Genomic DNA, 24,805 nt, shown 5'->3' with positions numbered 1-24,805 from the left:
CTTCCGGTCTCTGCTCCGACGCCCCGCCCCGGAGGGAAGCTCTCCAGCGAAGTAGGCAGTTGGGCCGTGGGCTCCAGGTTCGCACTGCGGGAAGGTCGCCGCGTCCCGGGACTCCGGCGATGGAGAAGGCGCTGGCGGTGCCGCGGCTGCCCCCGCACGACCCGGGGACTCCGGCGCTGTCGGTGGTGGACATGCACACGGGCGGCGAGCCCCTGCGCATCGTGCTGGCGGGGTGTCCGGAAGTGGCTGGCCCCACTCTGCTGGCCAAGCGGCGCTACATGCGCCAGCACCTTGACCATCTGCGACGACGGCTCATGTTCGAGCCCCGGGGTCACCGGGACATGTACGGAGCTGTGCTGGTGCCTAGCGAGTTGCCGGAGGCGCACCTGGGCGTCCTGTTCCTGCACAACGAAGGCTACAGCTCCATGTGCGGCCACGCAGTGCTGGCGCTGGGCCGCTTCGCCCTCGACTTCGGGCTGGTACCCGCACCCCCGGCCGGCGTCCGCGAGGCCCGAGTCAACATCCACTGCCCGTGCGGGCTGGTGGCCGCCTTCGTGGAATGCGAGGGCGGCCGCAGCTGTGGCCGGGTGCGCTTCCACAGCGTCCCGGCCTTCGCGCTGGCCACAGGTAAAGGACGAGACCCTCCCAGCCCTGGGGCGCAACTAACTACACTGTCTCTCTGGCCTGAAACTCACGCAGTGCAATTAACCCACCCACAAGCCTTTGCAGTTAATAAAAAGATAACTCAATGCAAATGTGTGTCAGCATGTTAGCCTTGCAGATTTGTTCCGTGTATGCCGCAGATGATTTCGTCTGGGTCTTGAGAGGGGCTTGAGGATTACAGAATTCCGTGTCTCCCTTACTCAGCGCCTCGTGCCTCACGGTCAGGCATTCCTAGAGATTGCACAGTTGGGTAAGTCAGATAGGGTCAAGGCAAGAGCAAAGAACAGCCAAAGTGCCAGGGTTCACTGGCTGGTTCAGAAGACACTTACTAGACATTACCCCCTGACAAGTTACTAAACCCTGTCTTGTTTTCCTCACCTGTGAAAGTGCCTTCCCCATTTCTTTGGGAAATAATTAAATAAGAATGAATGAACTAAGCAGTTTATAAACCGGGAAGATATAGATGTTGCTGATTTTATTCTTGAAGAACAAAAATAGCTGTTGTCTGAGTCCAAATCCTGATAACCCCTTAAAGCTATGCAACCTTAATCAAATTACTAACTTCTCTGTGCCTGTATTTTTTCACTTGTTATCTCATTGAGTTTTTGGTGAGGATTTACTGAGAGTATGCAAAGTACTTAAAAATTTTTAAAAATACATTTCGAGAGACAGAAGGACTGTAGTTTAACACCCAGTGCTCATCATAACAAGTGCCTCAATACCCATCACCCATTTAGTCTAGGCCCCCACCTCCCCTCCAGCAACCCTCAGTTTGTTCTCAATCATTAAGAGCCTCTTATGGTTTGCCCCCCTCTTTTTTTTTCCTTCTCCCTAGGTTCATCTGTTTCGTTCTTAAATTCCAAATGAATGAAATCATACGATATTTTCCTCTAATTTCGCTTAGCATAATACACTAGGGTATTATGCTAAGCCATCCACATTGTTGCAAATAGCAAGGTTTCATTCTTTCGATGGCTGAGTAATATTCCACTAAATACAGGTAGGTACATACATATATACATGCCACATCTGCATACATTCATCAGTTAATGGACATTTGGGTTCTTTCCATAATTTGGCTATTGTTGATAATGCTTCTATAAACATCAGGGGCATGCTATTAGATCTTGATCTTTCTTGAGGATTTGGATCTAGATTAGCCTAATTATGAATGAGGCAGTAATAGCCCAGGCATTTGCTAGTCTTAGAGCAACCTCAGACAGCTGAAACACACAGGTTGATGAAGAATTCCCCAGGGGAAACTTTGACCTCTAGGAGAGAATGATGTCACATCTGGATAGGGAGGGCACTTGATATAAACAGGAGTTTGGTTAGGACTGCATCTCAAAAATCTCAGCAGTTTAAATAGTTTTGCTACCCAATTTCTCCTTAGGGAACCCCAGCAGCAGACTGGAAGCACTCTAGGTTCGAGGGAAATGACAGCTGGCAGCAGGGTCACCAATGACATCATAGTTCAGGGCTGGCTGGGGCAGGGCAGCCAATCTGTAAGCACATAGTTCCTGAGAGCAACACTGTGACTGTTCGATAATTGGTAGGCCATAATGGTCACTTTGAGTCATTAAAAAAGATCCTAAATTCTCTACTTTGAATAATGCTAAAAGGGTGGACTGACAAGTGTTCAAGGTTACTGCTCTACCCCCTCTCCATCTTGAGGACCTTGCAAAAGGGATTCCACGCTTCAAGGTCATCATCTGCAAAATGAAGATGACAACAGTACCCACCTCAGAGGATTGCTGAGTTGTTTTCCCTTCCACACTGCTAAAATGAAAACTTCGTTGTGTTACTGTGTTCGAGTGCTAGAACAGTAGGTAGTCAATATTTGTTGAATGGGTAACTAAGTAAATGAAATTGGGAGAAGAATATGGTGATTAACAAGTGTAAATATCCTCTTAAGAAACCCTATTCCCCTTGGAAATTAAATTTTTGGCCTTACCATTAACATTAACGTATTGCTCGTTTGTGCCAAGCACTCCCCACACATTATCACATGGAATTCACACAACGGTCCTTTCAGACGGGAATAATAGTTCCATTTTTTTTTCTTTTTTGTTTAGCTCTTTCATTTTTTTGTAGTTGAAAAAAACAAATATAACATGAGATCTACCTTGTTAACAAATTTTTAGGTATGCAGTATAGCGCTAATTATAAGCACAATGTGGAACAGCATGTCTCTATAACTTCTTCCAACTGCATGACTAAATCTCTCTATCTATCAGGCAGTAACACCCTGTTCCCCCTCCCAACCTTGTGCCTTGCAACTATTATTCTGCTGTTTCTAAGAGCTGAAAAATTTATACACCTAATTCATGGGAGATTTTGCAGTGTTATTTCTATGACTGCCTTAATTTACTTAGCATAATAGCCTAAAGGTTTGTCTATGTTGTAGCACAGGACAGAACAGTCTTCATTTTTATGGCTGGATAATATTCCATTGTATAGATCACATTTTTTTTTTTTTATCTCTTCATCCCTTTAGCAGTTCCACTTTATACATGAGGACACCAAAGCCACACTTAGCTTTCCAGCTTCCAGCAGCCTCTCTTTTTTCCAGCTACTTCCTCATTCTCCTTTCGTTAAGGCTGATTTTTATGTTACACTAGCATCAAGATAGAGACATGTTTCAATCACAGTTGCTCTTAAGTTCCACAGGCATATTTCACTTTTTTCACTATAAACTTGCTCTGTTTTTGACACATCATGTGTTAGAAGGGCTCTGGGGGCTAGCCTGGGACTGAGAGCATACTGACTGGTATCTTTGTATGACTCAGTGTGCAAACTCAGGCATGCAAGCTGTATTTTATTTTTCAGAGTTTCTGAATTTGAGACCCCATCCTACCTTGTTGATTTGCCTAGTCTCGTCGGTCTACATGCTGTCCCCTTTCCTGATACATGTGTAGCAAATCTTTCTTAAAAGAGCCAAGGTCTTGGGGCGCCTGGGTGGCTCAGTGGGTTAAAGCCTCTGCCTTTGGCTCAGGTCACGATCCTAGGTTCTTGGGATTGAGCCCTGCATCGGGCTCTCTGCTCAGCAGGGAGCCTGCTTCCCTTCTCCTCTCTCTGCCTGCCTCTCTGCCTACTTGTGATCTCTGTCAAATAAATAAATAAAATCTTTAAAAAAAAAGAGTCAAGGTCTTGAAGAAGAGAACCTTTTGGTCACCAGCCTACATGGTCAACCAGTGAAGCATCATCTTCCCCTGGCCATGTGGCTCCTGTCCCTGCCTCCCCTCCTCTTTGCTACCTCTGTCACACCCTGTAGCCTCCCCTAGTGCTGGGAGAAGTCAGCATAGGTCCTCTGCACTCCAAACCCGCCACTTCTTTCCTCGGTCCAGAGGAAATTTCTCTACTGACCAAGAGAAATATGGTGACCCTTCAGGACACTGAAGTTCTATGGAAACTTGGACACTTGGGTTTCATGGAAATCCAAGATCTTTCCATAAAACCTTCTTTCTCCCCCACCATACACTCTCCCAGAGGTAGTGATCACCAAGACAGCTGGAATTGGGGAGGAGGAAGAGGAAAATGCAAGAAGGGGTAAAACAGTTTGAATATCCCAAAATATTATCCAGCCCCATTCTTTTAGAAATAAAAATTTAGGACTTCAAACAACTGACATTCTGGTGAAACTCTGGGAAAGCTGGGGACTTAGAATAATCTCAAACCCTAACACAAAAAATACGGTAAACATCAGTGATTCTATAATGGCTTTATTCTGAGTATTTGCCTGCTTCATGAGATGAAAATACATAGATAAATTAGTATATATGACTTACATAGAAAAATCTTTTTTTCATTTTGTTTTGACATTATAGCTGAAGAAAGCCAATTTGTGAATAGGATCCAAAATCCTATATTAAATTATTCCTATTAGGGACACCTGGGTGGCTCAGTAGGTTGAGCATCTGGCTTCAGCTCAGGTCATGATCCCAGATCCCTGAAATCGAGTCCTCCATCAGGCTCCTTGCTCAGCAGGTAGCCTGCTTCTTCCTCTGCCTTCTGCCCCTGTGCTTGTGTTCTCGCTCTCTCTCCCTCCACCAAAATACACATATTAAAAATGCTCTGAATTGTACTGCCAAAATACTATAACAAACTTATTTTCAAACACATCTTTTTTAGATCTCTTAGTGGATGTTCCTGGTCATGGAAAGATGGCGGTAGATATTGCATATGGTGGGGCATTTTATGCATTTGTTAGCGCTGAAAGGTTGGGACTTGACATTTGTTCTGCAAAGACAAGGGACCTTGTGGATGCAGCAAGTGCAGTGACGGAAGCAGTCAAAGCTCAGGTCAGTACAAACACTGCTTTCATCACAAGGTGCCCGCCCCTGTGGCATGGAGGGAATGTAAATTACACATCTATGCAGTTAAATATCTACATATTTAAATTATTAATAGGACTAAAAATAAGGCATTGGTTAGGATCTTGGGCTCTATAGCAAGACTATCTAGGAGTCCCAGTGTTGCCACTTTAAAGTTTTTCACAACCTTGAATGAGTTCTAAAACCTTCCTGTCGTGAGATGGGAATTGCAAAATACTTGCTTCATAGGGTGTTATAAGAATGAAGTCAGACAATAGGTACAACGGACTTAGAATAGTGCCTACCTACAATAAATGTTCAATAAGTAACTTGTTAATTTTAATTATATACATACTAGTATAATTTGTGGTTATTTACACATACAGAAAATGTATCAAATAGTATTTCACTAATTTGAAATGCATATACTTTGTGGTCATTCTCCAAGACTTGCAGATAATGAATGTCAATTATAGCTCCCAACTAGATTTCATTAAATCTGTTCAGACCTTGTCTTATTTCACAAAGAACAGGGGGTATAGCTCAGGGGTAGAGCATTTGACTGCACAAAGAACATTAATTCCTAATTAGTAAATTTTTCCAATATTGCTAAGAAGTTACCTAAATGACCCCTCGAATTAAGTCAAGTTTTGGTTTGGGAAAACTACTCTGATAAAATCAGTTTAGATAATAAATATGTCTAGAATATTCTTTCATTTCTAGCACAAGTCTGCCATTTTACACTTAAAGTTGGGATATGTAAATAAAACTATGTATGTTTTAGCATATAAGAATTTCATCACTATTCTAAGTAAAAAATAACTTGTGAAAGAGTGCCTATATACTTGTATCAATAATTATTATAGGCCTATTTAACATACTTGCAACTTTAACATAATTTTTAATTTAAACAAGATGAAAATAGGGGCACCTGGGTGGCTCAGTGGGTTAAAGCCTCTGCCTTCAGTTCAGGTCATGATCCCAGAGTCCTGGGATGGAGCATCGGGCTCTCTGCCCAGCAGAGAGCCCGCTTCCTCCTCTCTGTCTGCTTCGATGCCTACTTGTGATCTCTGTCAAATAAATAAATAAAATCTTGAAAAAATATTAAAAATAAAATGTTTTTAAAACGATGAAAATATATACTTTATTTCTGTTCTAAATTGTCATTTATCTAGGACTGTAACTACCAATAGCTAGAATTAGTTTATCGTAGCAATTTCTGAGGTTCTGAATTTATATCAGTTTTCTGTTCACTAAGCAGACAGCTAATAGTTTGAGTTAAAATTTGGTATGAAATAACTTCACTTTATTTATTTTTTTTTAAAGATTTTATCCATCCATTTGACAGACAGAGATCACAAGTAGGCAGAGAAGCAGGCAGAGAGAGAGGAGGAAGCAGGCTCCCTGCTGAGCAGAGGGCCCGATGCGGGGCTCCATCCCAGAACCCTGGGATCATGACCTGAGCTGAAGGCAGAGGCTTTAACCCACTGAGCCACCCAGGCGCCCCACTTCACTTTATTTTTAATGAGATTAAGAGAAAAAGGCATAGTTTTCTTAATAAAAGGAACAATTTTGGACTTGTCATTAAAGTGTGAACTTCTTACCAAGGTAGGAAGGGGTAGACTTTGAGGGAGGAGGCATTCTGAGAAAACAGGAGAAAATCTTGTATGAGAGGAACATATATAATATTATCTATTGGTGCTGAATCAGGCAGCAGAACGACTTTGTGAACTGCTGACCATTCACACCACTGAGGCAGAGTTAGGGAAAGGCCATTTTGGTAGGGACTGAAGTTAGTACACATTCATCTTTATTCATTTATTCTTTTTTAAAAAGTGTTTATTTAAATTCCAGTTTGTTCACAAATGGTATAATGTGAGTTTCAGGTGTAGTCCTTCTTTTAGCAAACATTTACCTAGAATTTAGTGAGACGCACACGATGCTATGTTAGATGCTAGAGACTCCGGGAGAAAACAAACCTGCCGTCCAGAAGCTCAGTCTGGTGGGGGAAGCAGACGTGAAGAGTGAGAGGTAATGGTTCTGTGGTGCAGGTGGGGCATGGGGGCTTGAGGAGGATGCAGAACAAAGATCAGCAGGGAGACCTCTTAAACTTGGCTTTGGATGGATTTTAAGAACCCAAATCTATCTACTTATTCCCGATGACAGGTAAGTAGTAGCAGAATATACTAATTGTAAGGATGCATGTGGAGTGAGATAATAGTTTGAGAGCTAACAGATGTCACAGAAGCTGAGGAAAAGTTAACCTAGACCTCCCGAGAAGCGCAGGAAGCACTGTGCACTTGGGCCTGACCTTGCTTTACCAATGAAGGGACTTAGCATCCAGTGCGTGCTTCTCTCTCTGAGTTTACCTGTTGCTTTTTATAACACCAGCTGACTTCATCCTTTACAGATTTTTTTTCCCCTTCCAACCATTCTCTTACCTACTAGCTTCTGCATTCTTATAACTTCGGCTTGCTCAAAATTCTCTTCTGAGAGCTGAGTGAAGAAGCTTACCTAACACCCAATTCCGGCCTCTTCGGTTTCTAAAGTAACACACAAAGAAGAAGCTAAGGGTGTCACTCACCCTCCCAGTCTCCTCCCAGCCTCTTCCAAGTCCTCGTCTCTGCCATGGAATTCACCTCAGCTCTAGATGTTCACCGTCCGGTTCTTCTGCCTTATCCCCTTCAAGCTCATGAGAGGAAGCACAGGACCGTCTTAGCCTGTCCTGTTTGAGCAGCCGTGGCCAGTCTGTGGAGTAACCATCCTGGGCTCAATGCTTCAAAGAGTGGGAGTGTTTGGAGAGTCTGTGTGTATATAAAATAGGACTGTTCCTTTAGCAGAGGCTATATGCAGGACAAATTCCTTAGACAGGACTCAAGGTATGACAGGAATCCTAACTAATCCAGTGAAACTATGTTTATTCATCTAGACAAAGACATCATTTCCTGCCTTGACCCAAAAGTATTTTAAAAATGACAGAGTGAAAAGTTATGCCTCAGAGGACCCCATCTATATCATTTACAAGGATAAATTTGAATCAAAATATATATTTTGTAGTAATCTACATGACAATTTATATTACATGATGATTTTCTTTGTCATTTGCAGTTTCAAATCAGTCATCCTGAGAGTGAAGACCTTTCCTTTCTGTATGGAACCATAGTGACAGATGGAAAAGACACTTATAGTGAGGAACCAACGACCAACATCTGTGTGTTTGCAGATGAACAGGTATTAAAACTGTAACATTTGGCTCAAAAGCTGGACAGCATGGAACTGGAACACTGTGCATGCTCTCACCTTCATTTACTCTGAAACAGGTTGACCGAAGTCCTACTGGCTCAGGAGTGACGGCCCGAATTGCCTTACAGTACCACAAAGGGCTTCTAGAACTGAACCAGACCAGAGCCTTTAAAAGCAGTACCACCGGCTCAGTATTCACGGGCAAGGCTGTGAGGGTGAGTGACTCCTGTAGCTGCTTCTGTGCGAGTGTGCTACTTTGGACACTGAAGAGGCCTGAGCTGGGTGTTGGGTCCCAGCTCTCAAAAGAGAATTTTAAAGCAGGCCTGTAAAAACTTCTGTTCAGCTAGGATATTGGTTCTCAAAATGTGGCTTGGAAGCCCTGGCGGTCACCAAGTTCCTTTCCATGGGTCCCACAAGGTCAAAACTTAGTATGCATTAACATTAAGACATTATTTGCTTTTCACTTTTATTGTCTCACGAGTGTATGGTAGACTCTGCAGAGTCTACACCACAGGTGATAAGCCAACTGACTGAATGCAGAAGCAGGTACAAGAATCTAGTGGTCTTCTATAAAACCATACGTTAAGGAGGTTTGCAAAAATGTAAAACACAAGCTATTTTCCTCACTAAAATTTTTTTGCTTTCGCAAATACAGTTATTTTCCCAAAAATATGTTGTTTGCAATAATATGCAATGGGTTTATTATTTTTTAATGAATTAATGAATAAATACCTTTAATTCTCTCAATATAGTTAATATTAATAGATATAACCTACCTGGAGCACCTGGGTGGCTCAGTGGGTTAAAGCCTCTGCCTTTGGCTCAGGTCATGATCCCAGGGTCCTGGGATCAAGCCCCGAATCGGGCTCTCTGCTCAGCAGGGAGCCTGCTTCCCTCTCTCTCTCTCTCTCCCTCTGCCTGCCTCTCTGCCTATTTGTGATCTCTGTCTGTCAAATAAATAAAATCTTTAAAAAAATAGATATAATCTATATAAACAAAAATTCTTAGAAAATCTTATTTTATTCTATTTATTTGTCAGAGAGAGAGAGAGAGACAGTACACGCACATAAGTAAGAGGAGCCACAGGCAGAGGGAGAAGCAGTCTCCATGCTAAGAAAGGAGCCTGATGGAGAACTTGATCCCAGGACCCTGGGATCATGACCTGAGCAGAAAGCAGATGCTTAACCAACTGAGCAACCAAGGGGCCCCTAGATGCTCAAATCTTAAGGCATTAAGGAGTCCTGGAACCAAAAAGTTTGAGAACCACTAACTTAGGGTTTGGATTTTTTTTATCCTTTTTTTTTTTATCCTATAGGAGTGTTTCATTTTTTATAATAGGTTGTGAAAATCCCGAAAAGTTGTGAAAAATAAAACTTTTGTAATAGAATCAAATTTCAAATGTGCTAATAAATAAATTCTGTTCACTAATAAATAGTAGTAAATGAAATCTAAACTAAGTAAATTTAGTAGATACATTTAGTAAATGAATCTATTCATAAAAAGTCCTTTAACAAAACAAAATATTGTAATACAGACTTTTATATCCTAATTTGGTGTTTTTGAAGTTTGATTTTTCTGAATATTGAGTTTTCTTTTAGGTTAGGGATTCTTATTAAATATAGTGATTTTATGTAAAAATTTGGAATTGTCTTCAAGTCTGAGATTGAAGATAAAATAATCTACAACATTTATTGGGTGCATCACTGTAAAGTTCCAAGCTAAGTACTTTATGCATACCTTTTCAAGGCACCTGAGTGGCTCAGTCACTTAAGTGTTCAATTCTTGATTTCAGCTCAGGTCGTGAAGTCAGGGTTGTGAGATTGAGCCCCACATTGGACTCTGAGTTGGGCATGGAACCTGCTTAAGATTCTCTCTCTCACTCTCCCTCTGTGAGTGTCTCTAAAATAAATAAAGTAAAAAAAAAAAAAAAAATATATATATATATATATATATATATATATATATTCCATCTTAATTCTCACAAGAAACTTGGCAAGTCAGTACTGTTATTATCCTTTTTAAACAGGTGATAAAATGGAGAATTAGAGAGTTTAGGTAATTTGCCAGAGGTCAAACAGTTAGTGAATATAGGACCCAAACTCTGAACGTGGACCCCTCTGTGTAGACCCTACACTGTTAACACTACTATATTGTTATTGGACAAAGCAAGTTTTCAATGAGGCTTTTATTACAGCAGATTTATAAAAAGATAATGAAATTACTGTATACTAATCTAATAATTGGTATTTTATCACAAGATTTAGTTATTCTCATGTTTAAAAATCAAGAAATAAGGGGCAGTTGGGTGGGTTGGTTGGTTGAGTGTCCAACTCTTGGTTTTGGCTCAGGTCAGAATCTTGGGGTTCTGAGATCAAGCCCCCCCCATGCTCAGCAGGGAGTCTGCTTCTCTCCCTCTCCTTCTGCCCCTTCCCCTGTTGATGCTTGCATGCGTGCGCGCACTCTCCCTAACAAATCAATACATCTTTAAAAAATTAAGAAATAAAAAGGATACTCTGTAGTTAAGATTTGGAGTTATTTCTTTTGTAGCTAATAGTCATACTTGACAGGACATCTTCACTCTCACCATATGCCTTCCCTTTCTGTCCTGACGGTTCCAAGCTCTCCCATGGCAATGGCGCCATCCTGGTCTCTCTCTCTGCCCCAGCTTCCTCTCTCTGTCCTTCCACCTATGGGTCCCCAGCATTCCATCCTTAGTTTCCTTCTCATCTCTTCTGCATCTTGATGCCACTGGGCAATTTTACCCTCTTTTGAGACTTCAGCTCCCAATCACACACTGGTGATGACTCCTGAACCGTGCCCCCTCCCATGCCTACTAGGTGCTTCTTTCCTGAGTCTAACACTCGTATTCCCAGCTGTCCACCAAACTCACCTCGAAATAACGGTCTCGGAGACATGTCATCTTGTCAAAAAGCTCTTCCTTCATTCCTAAATGTGCTCCTCCTATCTCATTTGCTATCTTGATTAATGGGAGTCCCTGTTTCACTCCCCAGCCGGGAACTATGCTCACACTGAACTTATTCCTACTCCTCACCTCCCACATGCGTCCGTCCCCAGGCCTGCCAATTCTACCTGCAAAGTATCTCTGTTTTGTTCTTCTCCCTCCTCCCTAAAAACTGCCCTAGTGACTCGAGAGCCCATCAATGAATGAAGGTTACCTCTGAAGAAGTTTCTAGGTTTCTAATTGCTATCCTCTCTGATTTGTCCTCATTTTGCAGCTAAACTTATCTAAAACACAAATTCGATCATGTCACTCTCCTTAAAAACCTTCCATTACCTACAAGATTAACCCTTGGGTTTTCTTTAAAATGGTAAAAACCAAGAATATGGCTCTAGGCCAGACACAATGTAAGTGCAGTCTTTTGATATTATATTCCTTTCCTCTTTTCTCAGGAAGCAAAATGTGGGGATTTTAAAGCTGTTATAGTGGAAGTGTCTGGACAAGCCCATTACACAGGTACAGCAAGTTTTATAGTGGAAGATGACGACCCACTGAAGAACGGATTCCTTCTCAAGTGACTTCAGTACTCCTCAGGGCTTTCTCTGAATTATGTGGAAAATGATACCCAATTGTATGACTTCCAATCTTTCTGAAGTGTTATGCTGTAACTAAATATAATCATTATACCTCATATTTGCACATGTAATTGGTATAAATGTCACCTATGTCTAACCTACAAAATGCTGAAAATTCCAAATATTTGTCTAGTTATTAACATACCAGGTAAAATTAATACCTCAGTGTTGTTAACTTTTAAAATGTTATTCTATGCTACTTACTGTAATATTTTGTTGTAGATGCTCTTTGAATTATAACTTGATTTGTAGCCCTCACGACGACTCTTACAAGTTCAGTATTTTAGTCTTCCAGGTTTTGAGTAAGATAATGTCCTCTCTTTGAGCAGGATGTAAGGGAGATGGGTTTCTGTGAGGTACTAAACTCTTAGCCTACACAGCCTGGGAAGGACTGGGGTGGGCCAGCTTCTGGGGACAGATGTTGTGGCTCCTACCAGGATGTTCTCTGTGCTGCAAAGCCCAGCTCCTCCTCCAAGGTAACTGAGGTGCCATTAGCTGATGTGAGGAGACCAATGAATAATCAGATTTCTGTTACATCTTTATGGCCCTTATAAAAGGGATTGTTTCTGCATTATAAACACGGGAAATTGATGAATTACTAGAGTAGGGTGAGTCTCCTACACAACCAAACACATTCCCCATAGATTTAGGCCTGAAAGAAATGTTAACTATTAATTCTTGCTAGTTAATTGTCTGTGAATCTGTTAAGAATAATATTTGATCAGGGCGCCTGGGTGGCTCAGTTGGTTAAGTGTCTGACTTTTGGTTTTGGCTCAGGTTATGATCTCAGGGTCATGAGATCGAGCCCTGAGTCAGGCTCAGTGTGGAGTCTGCTTGAGATTCTTTCTCCTGCTCTGTTCTTCACTGCCCCCTGCTCTCTCTTGCGCTCTCACTCCCTAAAAGAAATAAGTGAAATCTTTGAAAATAAATAAACAAAGTAAAACTTGATCATTTTTCAGTCACTAAAAATGAGGTATTAAAAAGTTATTCAATACGTGCTGCTCTCAATAGACAGCAGATTCCTGTGAAATATTTGTTTTTCTGAGCATATGGAAACTGAAGTAATTAATATTAACTGATTTTGTCATCCAGTTATTAAGTGTGTGATTGAATTACCAGATCAAAATGAAAGATTTTTAGCTTTATAATTTTATAGTTAATGTTCTTGATTTCCCTATTGTATAAAAATTAATGTTTTCCATTCATTCTCTATAAAATTCTATGGTGAAGAAATCACTTATCTTAAAAAAGAAATGACACTATCACTAGCTTAATATCACAAGAGATTTTCTACATGTCAGTGAGATTTGTTGTACTTTCCTTTTAAAATGAAAATAGACGGGAACCTGGATGTCTCAGTTAAGTGTCAGCCTTTGCCTCAGGTCATGATCCCAGGGTCCTAGGATTGAACCCCCGCATGGAGCTCCCTGCTCGGGGTAGGGGGGGGTGTCTGATTCTCCTTCTCACACTCCTCCTGCTTGTGTACTCTCTCTCTCTAATAAATAAATAAAATATTTTAAAATAAATAAAATGAAAATTGAACTATTATTTGTTCTCCAAATTTCACAAGTCATATCTACATTAAAAAGTAGGCATTGCCTGTATCTTTCTAAATTCTAATCCATACCAGAGTCAAACCCTTGTGGTAATATTCATCCCTTCTATACTTCACCGCTTCTCCTGGAGTCAACACTAGGGAAATTAATCCCCCCACACACCCCCAAACACACACCCCTCCATGTGTCTAACCAGTCACGAAGCCCTGCTGAGTAGATGTTCTAAATATTGCTCACAACTATCCCTTCCCATCCTTGGTAAGGGTCTTGCCTCATTAATTAAGCTCCTTCAAGCCAACCACCTTTCCCTCACTGATCTCTTAGCTCTAGGTTCTCAAACGTGTTCATCATAAACAAAACGACACAAACATCCTTTGTCTGCCTTCCCTCTAGCTTGCTGTCACCCCTGTTTTCTTCCCTCTGGAGTCAAACTTCTACATTCCTGACTCTGCTCATTGGGTACATTTTCTCATCTTCCATTTGTTATTTGACTATTGTCGTTTGGTTTCTACCTCATTATTCATTGGAAATCATGCTTGACCTACCTGCCAGATCTAACAGCCCCCGAGGGCTTATGCAATCTGTGGGGGTTCTACTGTAGACTCCTGGCAGGCAACCGTGGTCCATGTTAGAGCAAGTACATTCGTGCCCTTGGTGCTGGGTGAGCCACAGAGACACTCACAGGAGCTCTCAAGGTCACGAGGTTGGTACCCAGTCCCCATGAGTACCCATCAGGGCTGCAATTATGTGGGCCCAGGGCCATCTCTTCACCATGAAGCTGCAATGAGTTTTGCTCCAAGTCCTCTATATCTTGTAAGACTTGGGGCACCCTTCTCTTCAATTCCTAAAACCCACAAATTCCATACCATCCCTCTTTAGGATAATGCTTCTCATACATGTGGGTATGAATTACCTGGAGCTCTTAAACTACACGTTCTCATTTATTAGGTATGGGGTGGGGGCAGTTTCAGCAAGCTCCTGGGTGACGCCGATGCTATGCCTACGACTGCATTTAGGAGCAAAACTTGATAACTGATCAATTTTAGTTACCCATTTGGGACCAGGCTTTACAATTGAGTCTTCTCCTTTTTGTTCTAAAACATATAAGGAAGCTATGAGCTCTCCACCGAGAGGCAACCTAATGGTCACAGCAACTTTCCTGAGAAGAGGCTGAGAAAATTACCTTACTTTGAAAACCAAAACAAAATAAAAACCAAAAACCCAAGACGCTGACTCCTCAATTGGCCAAGGTGCCTCATTAAATATGTCGCTCACCTGCCTGGCTTTTCTCTTTTGAAATGCTACTTAATTTTTTCTACTCCCTTGCATTCCACCCATGGTTCTTCTCTTTCTGCACTCAACATCCTGTCCCTACTCATCACATCCATGCCCATGCTTTTCTTTCTCGGAGAGAGAGGCTGACAACTTCCAAATCCCTAAATCCTGAGGGTCAGAGCCGTACTGCAGGCCCAGTACTTGGTGGGCAAGTCAAACTCTAACGCCCCTAGAACGTGCCCTTCCTCCTGTATTCTCTAACCTGATGAATGGTGCCCCCTTCCCATGAGCCGTGAACTTGCGATTTATCCTTCTTGTTCATGCCCTTTTGTCCTGTCTGTTGAAGCTTCAGACGAAGATGTCTGTGGATTTGGCTGGCTTCATTCCTTACTCCTTCCTTTATCAACAACACTCACCTTTCCTTGTGGAAAACTCTCTCCATCCTCTGCACGCAGCCTTGCTGGAACTGCCAGACTCTCTCCCTGGACCTGGGATCTTGAGAGAAATGATATAAGGTCTGAAAATGGCTGACATGGACTTACTCCAATAGTGCTTTAAAGAGATTACCCTCCATTCATTTCTGCATCTCTACCTGCTATTTCTGCCCTGATTTCTCTTGTTCTTGGGGCTAGCTGTTGGGTTATTCTTTTGTAATCTGAATTCCCCCTATCCCTCCAATGAATCATTTTTTTTTTTAAGTGAGACCGTGCCTGTGTATATTGTTTATATCCAGAGACCCTAATTCGTATACTACTTCCTGAAAATCTCTTCTCCTTCTTCACTATGTCTTAATTCAGACTCTTCTCATTTCTTATCTGGGCTAACTGGTCTCCTGGTTGCCAGGTTCTCTTTCTACAGTCACTCAAAAATAGGCTTTGGGTATCTAGCAGTTTTCCAAAATGCTAAGTGTTCAGGATCTAATAACATGCCAGGCAGTCAAAGTTCTAGTCTTCACAAAGCCTACAGTCTACAGTGGGAGACAAGTAATGATTCATCACAAAAATATAATTCTAGACAGTGCTGATGTGCTATGAGCCAAGAAAGGCTACCTCTGGGAGACTAACATTCATGTGGAGACAAGGATGCAAGGGAATGGGTAAGGGGAAGGAATGGAGCTCTCTAGGCAGAGGGGATAGTGAGTGCAAATGCCCTATGCCCTATGCCCTATGATGGGAGGTTTAAAAAACTCACAAAAGGCCAGTGTGACTAGAGTGGAACAGAAAGAAGGAACCGTGGCCCCAGATGAGACCAGAAAGGAAGCAGTCAGGTCATGCAGTGCCTTGTAGGAAATACTAAGAATTGGGGACCTTATCCTAAATTAAAAAGAGAAAGTCGTTAGAGGGTTTTAAATCAGTGAGTGGCATGATCAAATATATTTTGCTTAGAAAGGTGTGCTGCCTACAGGGTAGAGTAGGGACTGGATGTGGGATACCAGTTCTGAGTGGCAGCAGTAGTTCAAAGAAGAGAGAATGAACGCTGAAATTTAGGTGGGGGATGAAGTGATGAAAGAAATGAATGGGGCCGCCTGGGTGGCTCAGTGGGTTAAAGCCTCTGCCTTCAGCTCAGCTCACAATCTCAGGGTCCTGGGTCCTCGGGCTCTCTGCTCAGCAGGGAGCCTGCTTCCTCCTCTCTCTCTGCCTGCCTCTCTGCCTACTTGTGATCTCTCTTGTCAAATAGATAAATAAAATCTTTTTTTTTAAAAAAAGGAATGAATGGATACAAAGACATTTAACAAGTCAAATCCCTAAATCTTGGTGATAAATTGGACATTGGCTGGTTTGGTGTTGAGGAAAAGGAATTAATCTAGAAAGAAGCCCAAGTTTTCTGGATGGAAGATAGTGCCATCTTCTGAGATACAAAAGGTTGAGGACCAAGGATTTTTAGGAAAAGTGGATCACGAGTTCCATTTTAGTCATGTTGAGTTTGAGGTGTTTTTGCACCTTCAGGGGAGATACCAAGTAACAAGCAATAGGGCTTGAGGCTAGAGATGTAGTATGGAGTTAGGGATATATGGTTTTCAAAGCTCTGGGTGCGGGTGAGATGAGGGAGGAAGTTCAGAGCTGCCAGGGACTCTAGTAGAGGGCTCTAGTATTTAGAAGCAGATGATGGGGGTGAACAGGCTGGGGACACTGAGGCAAACATGGCAGGCAGAAAACTGGGAGAGCGGGAGGTCACTCTTTTCTTTCTGAACCATACCTGATTATGGCCTTCCCATGCTCCAACTCTTCAGCGACTGGTGCCTTTACCACATCTGTCCCCAATGTAGTTCAACCTCTCTGAACATGGCCTATGAGGCCTTCATAAGAGTGTCCCAGTCAAGTTTTATTATTCATCATTTATTTCTCTCTTCACTCCCTAACCTCACTCACCAGTACCCAAGAGTCAAGGACTTAGGCACTGACCTGCAGACTTTGCACAAGAATCCAATGTCCTTCCCTGTCTTCTCTGTTTGGAGAATCCAATGTTACTACTGATGTGAAGTCTTCATCAGCTACCCTAGGAAGAGTCAGTCACCTCTATAGAATTTCATTGTATTTTTAAACAGCACTTACGATAGTATAAACCTAAAGTTGTAAGCTTCCTTGGGCTGAGATCTTTATTTATTTCTGAAAACCTAGCAGAGATTTGCTAAATAAACTCATCTATTATATATGTTTGTCTTAATTCAGTGGTTCTCGGTGGAGGTCATCCTGCCTTCCTCCAGGGACGTTTTTAGTTGTCACTACTGGCATATCGTGGGTAGAGGCTAGAGATAACTGCCAAACATCCTAGCACGCACTCCTATAATGCATTAATGTACCACCTTCAATATACTGCAAATTTCCAGCAAGGTATTTTTCTTGACTGAAATAAGCATTCAAAGCACTACTATCAGTGATTCTAAGATGGGCAAGTGTGCCGGTCATTCTTTAGAGTCCTGTTTCTCAAACTGTGTGTGCCTCAGAAGCACTTGCAGGATGTCTGGCTGGACCCCACTCCCAGAATTCAGATTTGATAGATTTGGGGCAGGGCCTGAGAATCTGCATTTCTACCAAGGCCCCACGTAATGCTAATGCTGTTGGTGTAGGGTCCACACTTGGCAAACCATGGTTTTAGAGAAACCTAGGGGTTTATCACATGTTCCCCTATTAGGGGCTGTGCTCCGAAGCTTGAGATGCAGCTTCCCTGGGCAGGTGGGAGCTACCTGTCCCTGAATCTCCCAGCCAGCTACCTGCAGCGGCATCAGTGGTGACTCCCTGGCTGGTACCACTCTAGACTTAAAGCACACCCCCCTTCCATGGGGTGCTTGTATGGCTCAGTGGGTTAAGCCTCTGCCTTAGGCTCATGTCATGATCTCAGGGTCCTGGGATGAGCCCCACATCCAGCCCTCTGCTCAGGAGGGAGCCTGCTTCCCATTCCACCTCTCTCCCCCTGCCTCTCTGCCTACTTGTGCTCTCTGTCAAATAAATAAATAAAATCTTTAAAACACACACACACACACACACACACACACACTACATTCCAGAGAACTGAGGAAGGATGCCAGGATGGCAAGAAACCAATTGCTCTCTATCCCCCATCCCCATCATGTGTGAACCTGTTATGGTCCTGAGGTCTAGGCCCTTGAAAACAAGACGATATGTAGCCTCCAAAATCCATATCCTAAATCCTCAGAGCCCCTATATCAGAATTACCTTCGGGGTTTAGATTCATGGGCCCATCCTAAACCTGGGAGTCAGCCAGTGAATGTGCATTTTAAAAAGCTCATACTTTTGTGGTTCTCAGAGTGAGGTCCTCTGAGCAGCAATATCATCACTACCTACGAACTTGTTAGAAATGCAAATTCTGGGAGAGGACCCCAGACCTACCCAAACTGAAACTCCAGTGAGGCCCCGTCACTTGTGTTTTAAGAAGCCCTCTACCTGATTCTGCTGCGTGCTCAAGTATGAGAACACCTGCTTCATATTATTCTGCCCCGAAAGTTGAACTCTCCGGATTTGGACTGCTTTTCACTTCAGCGGCGGGATCCCTTTCCTATCTGCCAGTGCCAGACACGTCAACAGGAAGCACAATAAAGGCCTCCCCGTAGGACTTTTGCGTCCAACAAGACGGCTTGAGAGTGAACCCTTGTTGGTTTCCGCCATTTCTCTGACGGCCGGTCCCGCTTTTCCTGGAGGGCCCTGAGGGGGTCGACCCGGCCCCCTCCAAAGCCCAGACCCCCAGGCCGGATAACCTCGGGGAGAGGTGGGGCGGGCCGGGTTTTCCGAGGGGGCCGGGTGGGCGGCGTCCCGCCCCGCGCTCCTGCGTAAACACGGTTCCCTCGGCAACGCGTGGAACCCACGTCAAAGGCTCCGCCGGGTCCGGGGCGACCGCCACCCCTCCCGCCGAGCCCGACTGCCGGCACAGGCCTCTGGCCCGCGCCCCAGCCACCCCCCCTCGGGCTTGCGGCCGCCTCCCCCGGTGCGGGATGAACACAGCCGCGGCCGCCGCGGGGCCCCATGGAGGAGCAGCCGCCGCCGCCGGTCCGCCCGCCAGCGAGAATGGCCTTGTGGGGCAGCCCGCCCCCCGGAGCCCCCTCCGCGGCCGCCGCCCCTGGCGGGACTTCCTCCGCCGGGACGGCGGCGGCCGTGCTCTCCTTCGGCACCGTGGCGAGCGCGGCGGCCGCGGCGCTGGGGAACCAGAGCGACGGGAGCGGGGGCGACGGCACTGGCGCTTCGGCTGGCGGCGGCCTGGGCGGGCCCCGGGCGGCGGGGGCGGTGGGGAGGCCGCTGCTGTCGCACGGGGCGGCGGTGGCGGCCCAGGCGCTCGTGCTGCTGCTCATCTTCCTGCTGTCTAGCTTGGGCAACTGCGCCGTGATGGGGGTGATCGTGAAGCACCGGCAGCTCCGCACCGTCACCAACGCCTTCATCCTGTCCCTGTCCTTGTCGGATCTGCTCACGGCGCTGCTCTGCCTGCCCGCCGCCTTCCTGGACCTCTTCACGCCGCCCGGGGGCTCGGCCCCCGCCGCCCCCGCCGCGCCCACCGCCCCCGCCGCGGGGCCCTGGCGCGGCTTCTGCGCAGCCAGCCGCTTCTTCAGCTCGTGCTTCGGCATCGTGTCCACGCTCAGCGTGGCCCTCATCTCGCTGGACCGCTACTGCGCCATCGTGCGGCCGCCGCGGGAGAAGATCGGCCGCCGCCGCGCGCTGCAGCTGCTGGCGGGCGCCTGGCTGGCGGCGCTGGGCTTCTCCCTGCCCTGGGAGTTGCTCCGCGCGCCCCGGGAGCCCCCCGCGGCGCAGAGCTTCCACGGCTGCCTGTACCGGACGTCCCCGGACCCCGCGCAGCTGGGCGCGGCCTACAGCGTGGGGCTGGTGGTGGCCTGCTACCTGCTGCCCTTCCTGCTCATGTGCTTCTGCCACTACCACATCTGCAAGACCGTGCGCCTGTCCGACGTGCGCGTGCGGCCCCTGACCACGTACGCGCGCGTGCTGCGCTTCTTCAGCGAGGTGCGCACGGCCACCACCGTGCTGATCATGATCGTCTCCGTCATCTGCTGCTGGGGCCCCTACTGCTTCCTGGTGCTGCTGGCCGCGACCCGGCACGCCCAGGCCGCGCAGGCCCCCTCGCTCCTCAACGTGGTGGCGGTCTGGCTGACCTGGGCCAACGGGGCCATCAACCCCGTCATCTATGCCATTCGCAACCCCAACATTTCGATGCTCCTGGGACGCAGCCGGGAAGAGGGCTACCGGACTAGGAATGTGGACGCTTTCCTGCCCAGCCAGGGCCCGGGTCTGCAGGCCAGAAGCCGCAATCGCCTTCGAAACCGCTGCACCAACCGGCTGGGAGCCTGCGGCAGGATGTCCTCTTCCAGCCAGGCCAGCAGGATGGGAGGGGATTTGGCCATGTGGGCCCGAAAAAATCCAGTTGTGCTTTTTTGCAGGGAGGGGCCCCCAGGGCCCGTGACAGCAGGGGTCAAACAACCTAAATCTGAAGCCGGGGACACCAGCCTCTAAGAAGGGTTAGAATGCACAGCTTGTGAAGGCGAAATTTCACCTGCTCCGTTTAATGATACAGGATTCCGGGGAGAATCGTGTTATTTCACAAACCCAAACATTTAAAAAAGAGACAGAGGGGGAGGCTTACCACTTTCCCCAAACGACGTACAAGACAATGTGCCCTTCTTCAAAAGTGCCAAATGTAAAATGCAAAAATTAAAACAATATCAAACCACACAACCAAGCATTGTGAACTGTTAAGTGCCAAAAATGACAAAAATAGAATTCACAATTACTGATAAGCTCATGTTACAGGAATCACACTGTGAAACGAACAAACAAAAATCATTGAATGGAACCAGGATTTGTTCAAATAGAGTTTTAGGAAAGAATAGGAGACCTTCAGAATTACTTGAAACCCCTCCAAATCACCAGCATCCAACAAAAGTGGAGATTGTTAGAACTCACACCTTTGACGCAGGATTTGGGTGCTCCTATTAGAAACGAAAAATCCTTATCTTTACACACTTTGGTGCACTTTCTCTCACCCCATGTCCCTATAATCTTTGTGGGAAACTATATTCATATCCCATTTTAAACCAAGGATTTTTAAATTGTGTCTTATTACCATAAAATCAACCATCTGAAGGGCCAAGAGAAGTATAAACATAGTCCAAGATTATACTTTAAAAATTAATGTCCCTCAATCTACCCACCAAATTATCTGCCTTGGGAAGCTTTAAAGCTTTACCTTTACCCTCACCTGCTACTTTTCTTTCTATTCATTTTGGGGATGCTGTTTTCAGAGTACTTTCATATTAAAAAAAAAATAACTTTCATAGTAGAACATCTAGTCTTTTGAGGTAAATTTGATTTTTAAATGCAGCCAAAAATGTAATTTGAAGTCAAGTTGATTGAGTCAGGTGAGTAATGCCACCTTTTTTTTTAATGTATACAAAAATTAGAGCTCTATAAAGTAACAAGATTGGCTTTCCCATGTGGCTCACGAACCCAAGATGATTACAAAGAAGAATTCTAAAATCATTTTGAGAAGTGGCTGTATTCTTGGAATAAACATAGAGCTTTCCACGGGAATTATACTCTCCTGTATTTGGAAGTTTGGGTATATTTATGAAAAGAAATGATTTCTTGCTTTTATAGACATGATTTGTCTAAAAATGTAGTTATTAGACAGGGAGAATAGATGTGGTATTACTAGATGGAATAGGGTGTTAATAATTTGGGCATAAAGTCAAAAACTTCCATCAAGCTGGGGATATTTTCAGAAATGTACAAAAGAAAGATGCTTTTTAAAATTCAAAAGCAAAATTTAGGATTTGTGTGTGTGAAATTTCTCACCTTAAATGCCACTGTTCACAGAATCATCTACTCAGAATTTTTAAAGATATTTTTATGTTTTCTCCCTCTTTCCTTTTCTCCACCTTACCCTTTTTGTCTTCAACATTTCACAGACTTACTTGAATAAGTACTTTAAACTAGATATGGTATGATATCAGTTATCATATAAAGATTTCAATGTGAAATAGCCATTTTTTCTTTGTATTTAAAGATATTAATGAGTATTTGAACTTCTGTGTGATGGGGGGTATATGTCACTATTTTGCCAAAGATGGAAATACATGATTCATGTCAGAGCTAAAGATACTTAATTTTTTCCCATGCTCATGGCATCATTATGATCATAAGTTTTTATAAATTATCTGTATATATCTTGCTACACTCGATGTAACACAAAATTGATGAGATAATCTCTCCTCTTTAGCACTCATTATATGTATGGATGTGTATACACATACACACAGACTTAATGCAGCTGAACTAACATTTAACAAATATCTACAGTATTTGTCTGTTAAAGGCAAAACAATTGTGTGTTTTTTGGCATTCTGAGAAAATGGAAGTCATGTCTGGCATTTAGGAGGAAATGATAAGTCTTCCAGTTAGCCAAATTATCAGAGAATAGGAATTCAGCAACTGTGAATAGAGGCAGGAGGACAGTGAGGGATCTTAGGGGAAGGGGGCAAATGTGGTACAAAATGGGGTATTGCCTGAAGAGAAAAATCAAAGGAAGGTATTTAAAAATAACTATGGCATGGAATAAACTTTCCTGGTGAGTGAAGGGAAAATCAGAGACATTGGAAGTGACAAGGTGGTGACACAAAGGATCTCAAGGCAGGAAAGGAAGCCCATCCTAACTCTTGGTATGTAGCGGTAGGAAGTTTTAAGAAAGGGTTAGCGTGGGGAAGAGATCATTCTTCCAGGAGCAAAAATGAGAGTGTAAAGAGAGAACAGTGCTAATAAGTTACTATAAAAATTAAGGTATTGTTTGCTAGTTTAGTTGAAGCTATACAACTAGTTAGTGATAGAACCAGGATTTGAACCATAGTCTATCTGGCTTTGAAGACTTACATTCTCTTCTTTACCCTCTGTTGCCCCCTCAAAGGTCAGTGGGTAGTACCCCAAGTTCTATCATTATCTTCATCACCAACAGCGTCATCACCTCTACCACCATAACCATCATCACCAACATCACCGTCACCACCATCATCTGCAATCTTTATTTCCTACTTTACACTGGGCAACTTCCTGGGTGCTCAGCTACTTAAAGGTAGAAATCACAGCATCTGCTTTAAGAGGGCTCACCGTCTAACTGAGGATCTCGTGCTTTATAAAAACTGGCCCTAATCCGGACTCTCCCGGCGGGGAAGAAAAGGTGTAGCGTTTTCAGAAATGGTTATCAAAGGAGATGGATTTAGAAGCAAAAGATATGTGAAGGCCAGCAACTGATCTGGTCCAGTTGTAGATATTTTGAGACAGAAATTAATGCCTTGAATAAAAGATGGGAGGACAAATGACTCTCAAACTTAAGACTTAGACTTTTCCTCCTGCTGACTGAGTGTACATATAAGTGATTTTGTTTAAAGAGGAGAAAGAGAAGCTATGAAACATTGGGATAAATTAAATATTGCATAATGCATAAAGGACAGAATGTCATCCTTCGTGTCTCATTCTGCTGTTTGAGCGTTTCATTGGAATGACAATAATAGCAATAAGTCACACTCAGCATAGTACATACACGACTCTATCTGATCCTCGAAACAACTCTCTAGGGAGGTACTATATTATCATTCCCCCCATTTTACAGATGAGAAAACTGAGGTATAGGGGTGCTATGTGATTTGCTTAAGGTTACACAGGAAGTGTGTGCTATACATACCTATACAAATCTAGAAGATTGGTGCCAAAAGTCCTGTCTTAAGCACCGCTCCGTGCTGCGCCTCTAATTTGTAAAAGAAAATGGGAAACCTGGAAAAGGGTCAGAGAAGATAAATTATCAAAGGGATGTGGAAATATTGTAAAATGTGAAAGAAAGGATTTTTTTAAATATAGAGAACAGTGACACAGATAGGAGATCTTAAAGTATATGAAAATATTCTGAACAGTTATTTTCAGGTATAATCCTATCCCTTGATGACCCCAGTCACCTGTCTTCTCCATTTCTGCTCCAGAGTCACTGAGCACGACTGGAGAAAAGTCATAGATCAGATCAGTTAGTACCCCCAGAACTTAGAGTCCATGGCCTCTCCAGCCCCTCTCCCCTCCCCCCTCCCCAGCAATCTGAAACTTTTTGCTCATTATCCCACTCTTTTCTGCTCACTTTAGTGAACCTTCAGACTCTCTCCTTGAACTTGTAACTGACTTTCCCCTCTTGAAAGATGACCTTTGCTCTTACTTCCCCAAGAAAAGCAGAAGCCATCAGATGCACAGATCTTCATATTTTAGCCATCAAATGCTACCAACTGAACTGGATTTACACCAGTCCTCAGCTCTGTCTTTCCATTTGTAAGGAAACTGGTGCCCTCTCCAGCCTTAGGAATCTCATGATCTTTCCATGGTAGTCTTAGTCTTTCCCCCTGAACCAAATCCCTCCCGTGAGCGCATAAGCTCTCACTTAAAAGGAAAAACTCCAAAGCCTCTTCTATTCCTCCTTTTCTCTTCTCTCCCTCAGCTCCCTGCTAAACTTGTCAAAAAAAAAAAATTGCCTATACTTTTACAGCTGATCTAAACCCTAGTCTACAATTTTAATGGTGCAAGAAAGTTGTCGCTTTAATGCAGTTCAGTTTCTTCCCAATTCTCTTTCCTGTAAAAGAGCAGAAAATGAAGATGATAGTATCTAGGTCCTAGGGGC

General features: G+C 44.0%; 2 protein-coding genes across 2 annotated transcripts; both read left to right on the top strand.

The window, feature by feature from the left end:
- L3HYPDH (trans-L-3-hydroxyproline dehydratase) lies at positions 1-12,928 on the top strand. Its single transcript, XM_004738868.3, has 5 exons — positions 1-627; positions 4,795-4,964; positions 8,085-8,207; positions 8,297-8,434; positions 11,631-12,928. Exons 1-5 carry the CDS (start codon positions 120-122, stop codon positions 11,754-11,756), a joined length of 1,065 nt encoding a protein of 354 aa, XP_004738925.1. The 5' UTR covers positions 1-119; the 3' UTR covers positions 11,757-12,928.
- A 5,813-nt stretch (positions 12,929-18,741) lies between these two features.
- On the top strand, positions 18,742-20,832 carry GPR135 (G protein-coupled receptor 135). Its single transcript, XM_004739324.3, has one exon. It carries the CDS (start codon positions 19,123-19,125, stop codon positions 20,611-20,613), a length of 1,491 nt encoding a protein of 496 aa, XP_004739381.2. The 5' UTR covers positions 18,742-19,122; the 3' UTR covers positions 20,614-20,832.
- The last annotated feature ends 3,973 nt before the right edge of the window (positions 20,833-24,805 follow it).

This window comes from Mustela putorius, unplaced genomic scaffold, assembly GCF_011764305.1.
Source record: "Mustela putorius furo isolate JIRA1106 unplaced genomic scaffold, ASM1176430v1.1 tig00000129_pilon_pilon_pilon, whole genome shotgun sequence".
NCBI classification, from domain to species: domain Eukaryota; kingdom Metazoa; phylum Chordata; class Mammalia; order Carnivora; family Mustelidae; genus Mustela; species Mustela putorius.
The sequence above is the reverse complement of the archived record's forward strand: the minus strand, read 5'-3'. Positions and strand labels throughout refer to the sequence as shown.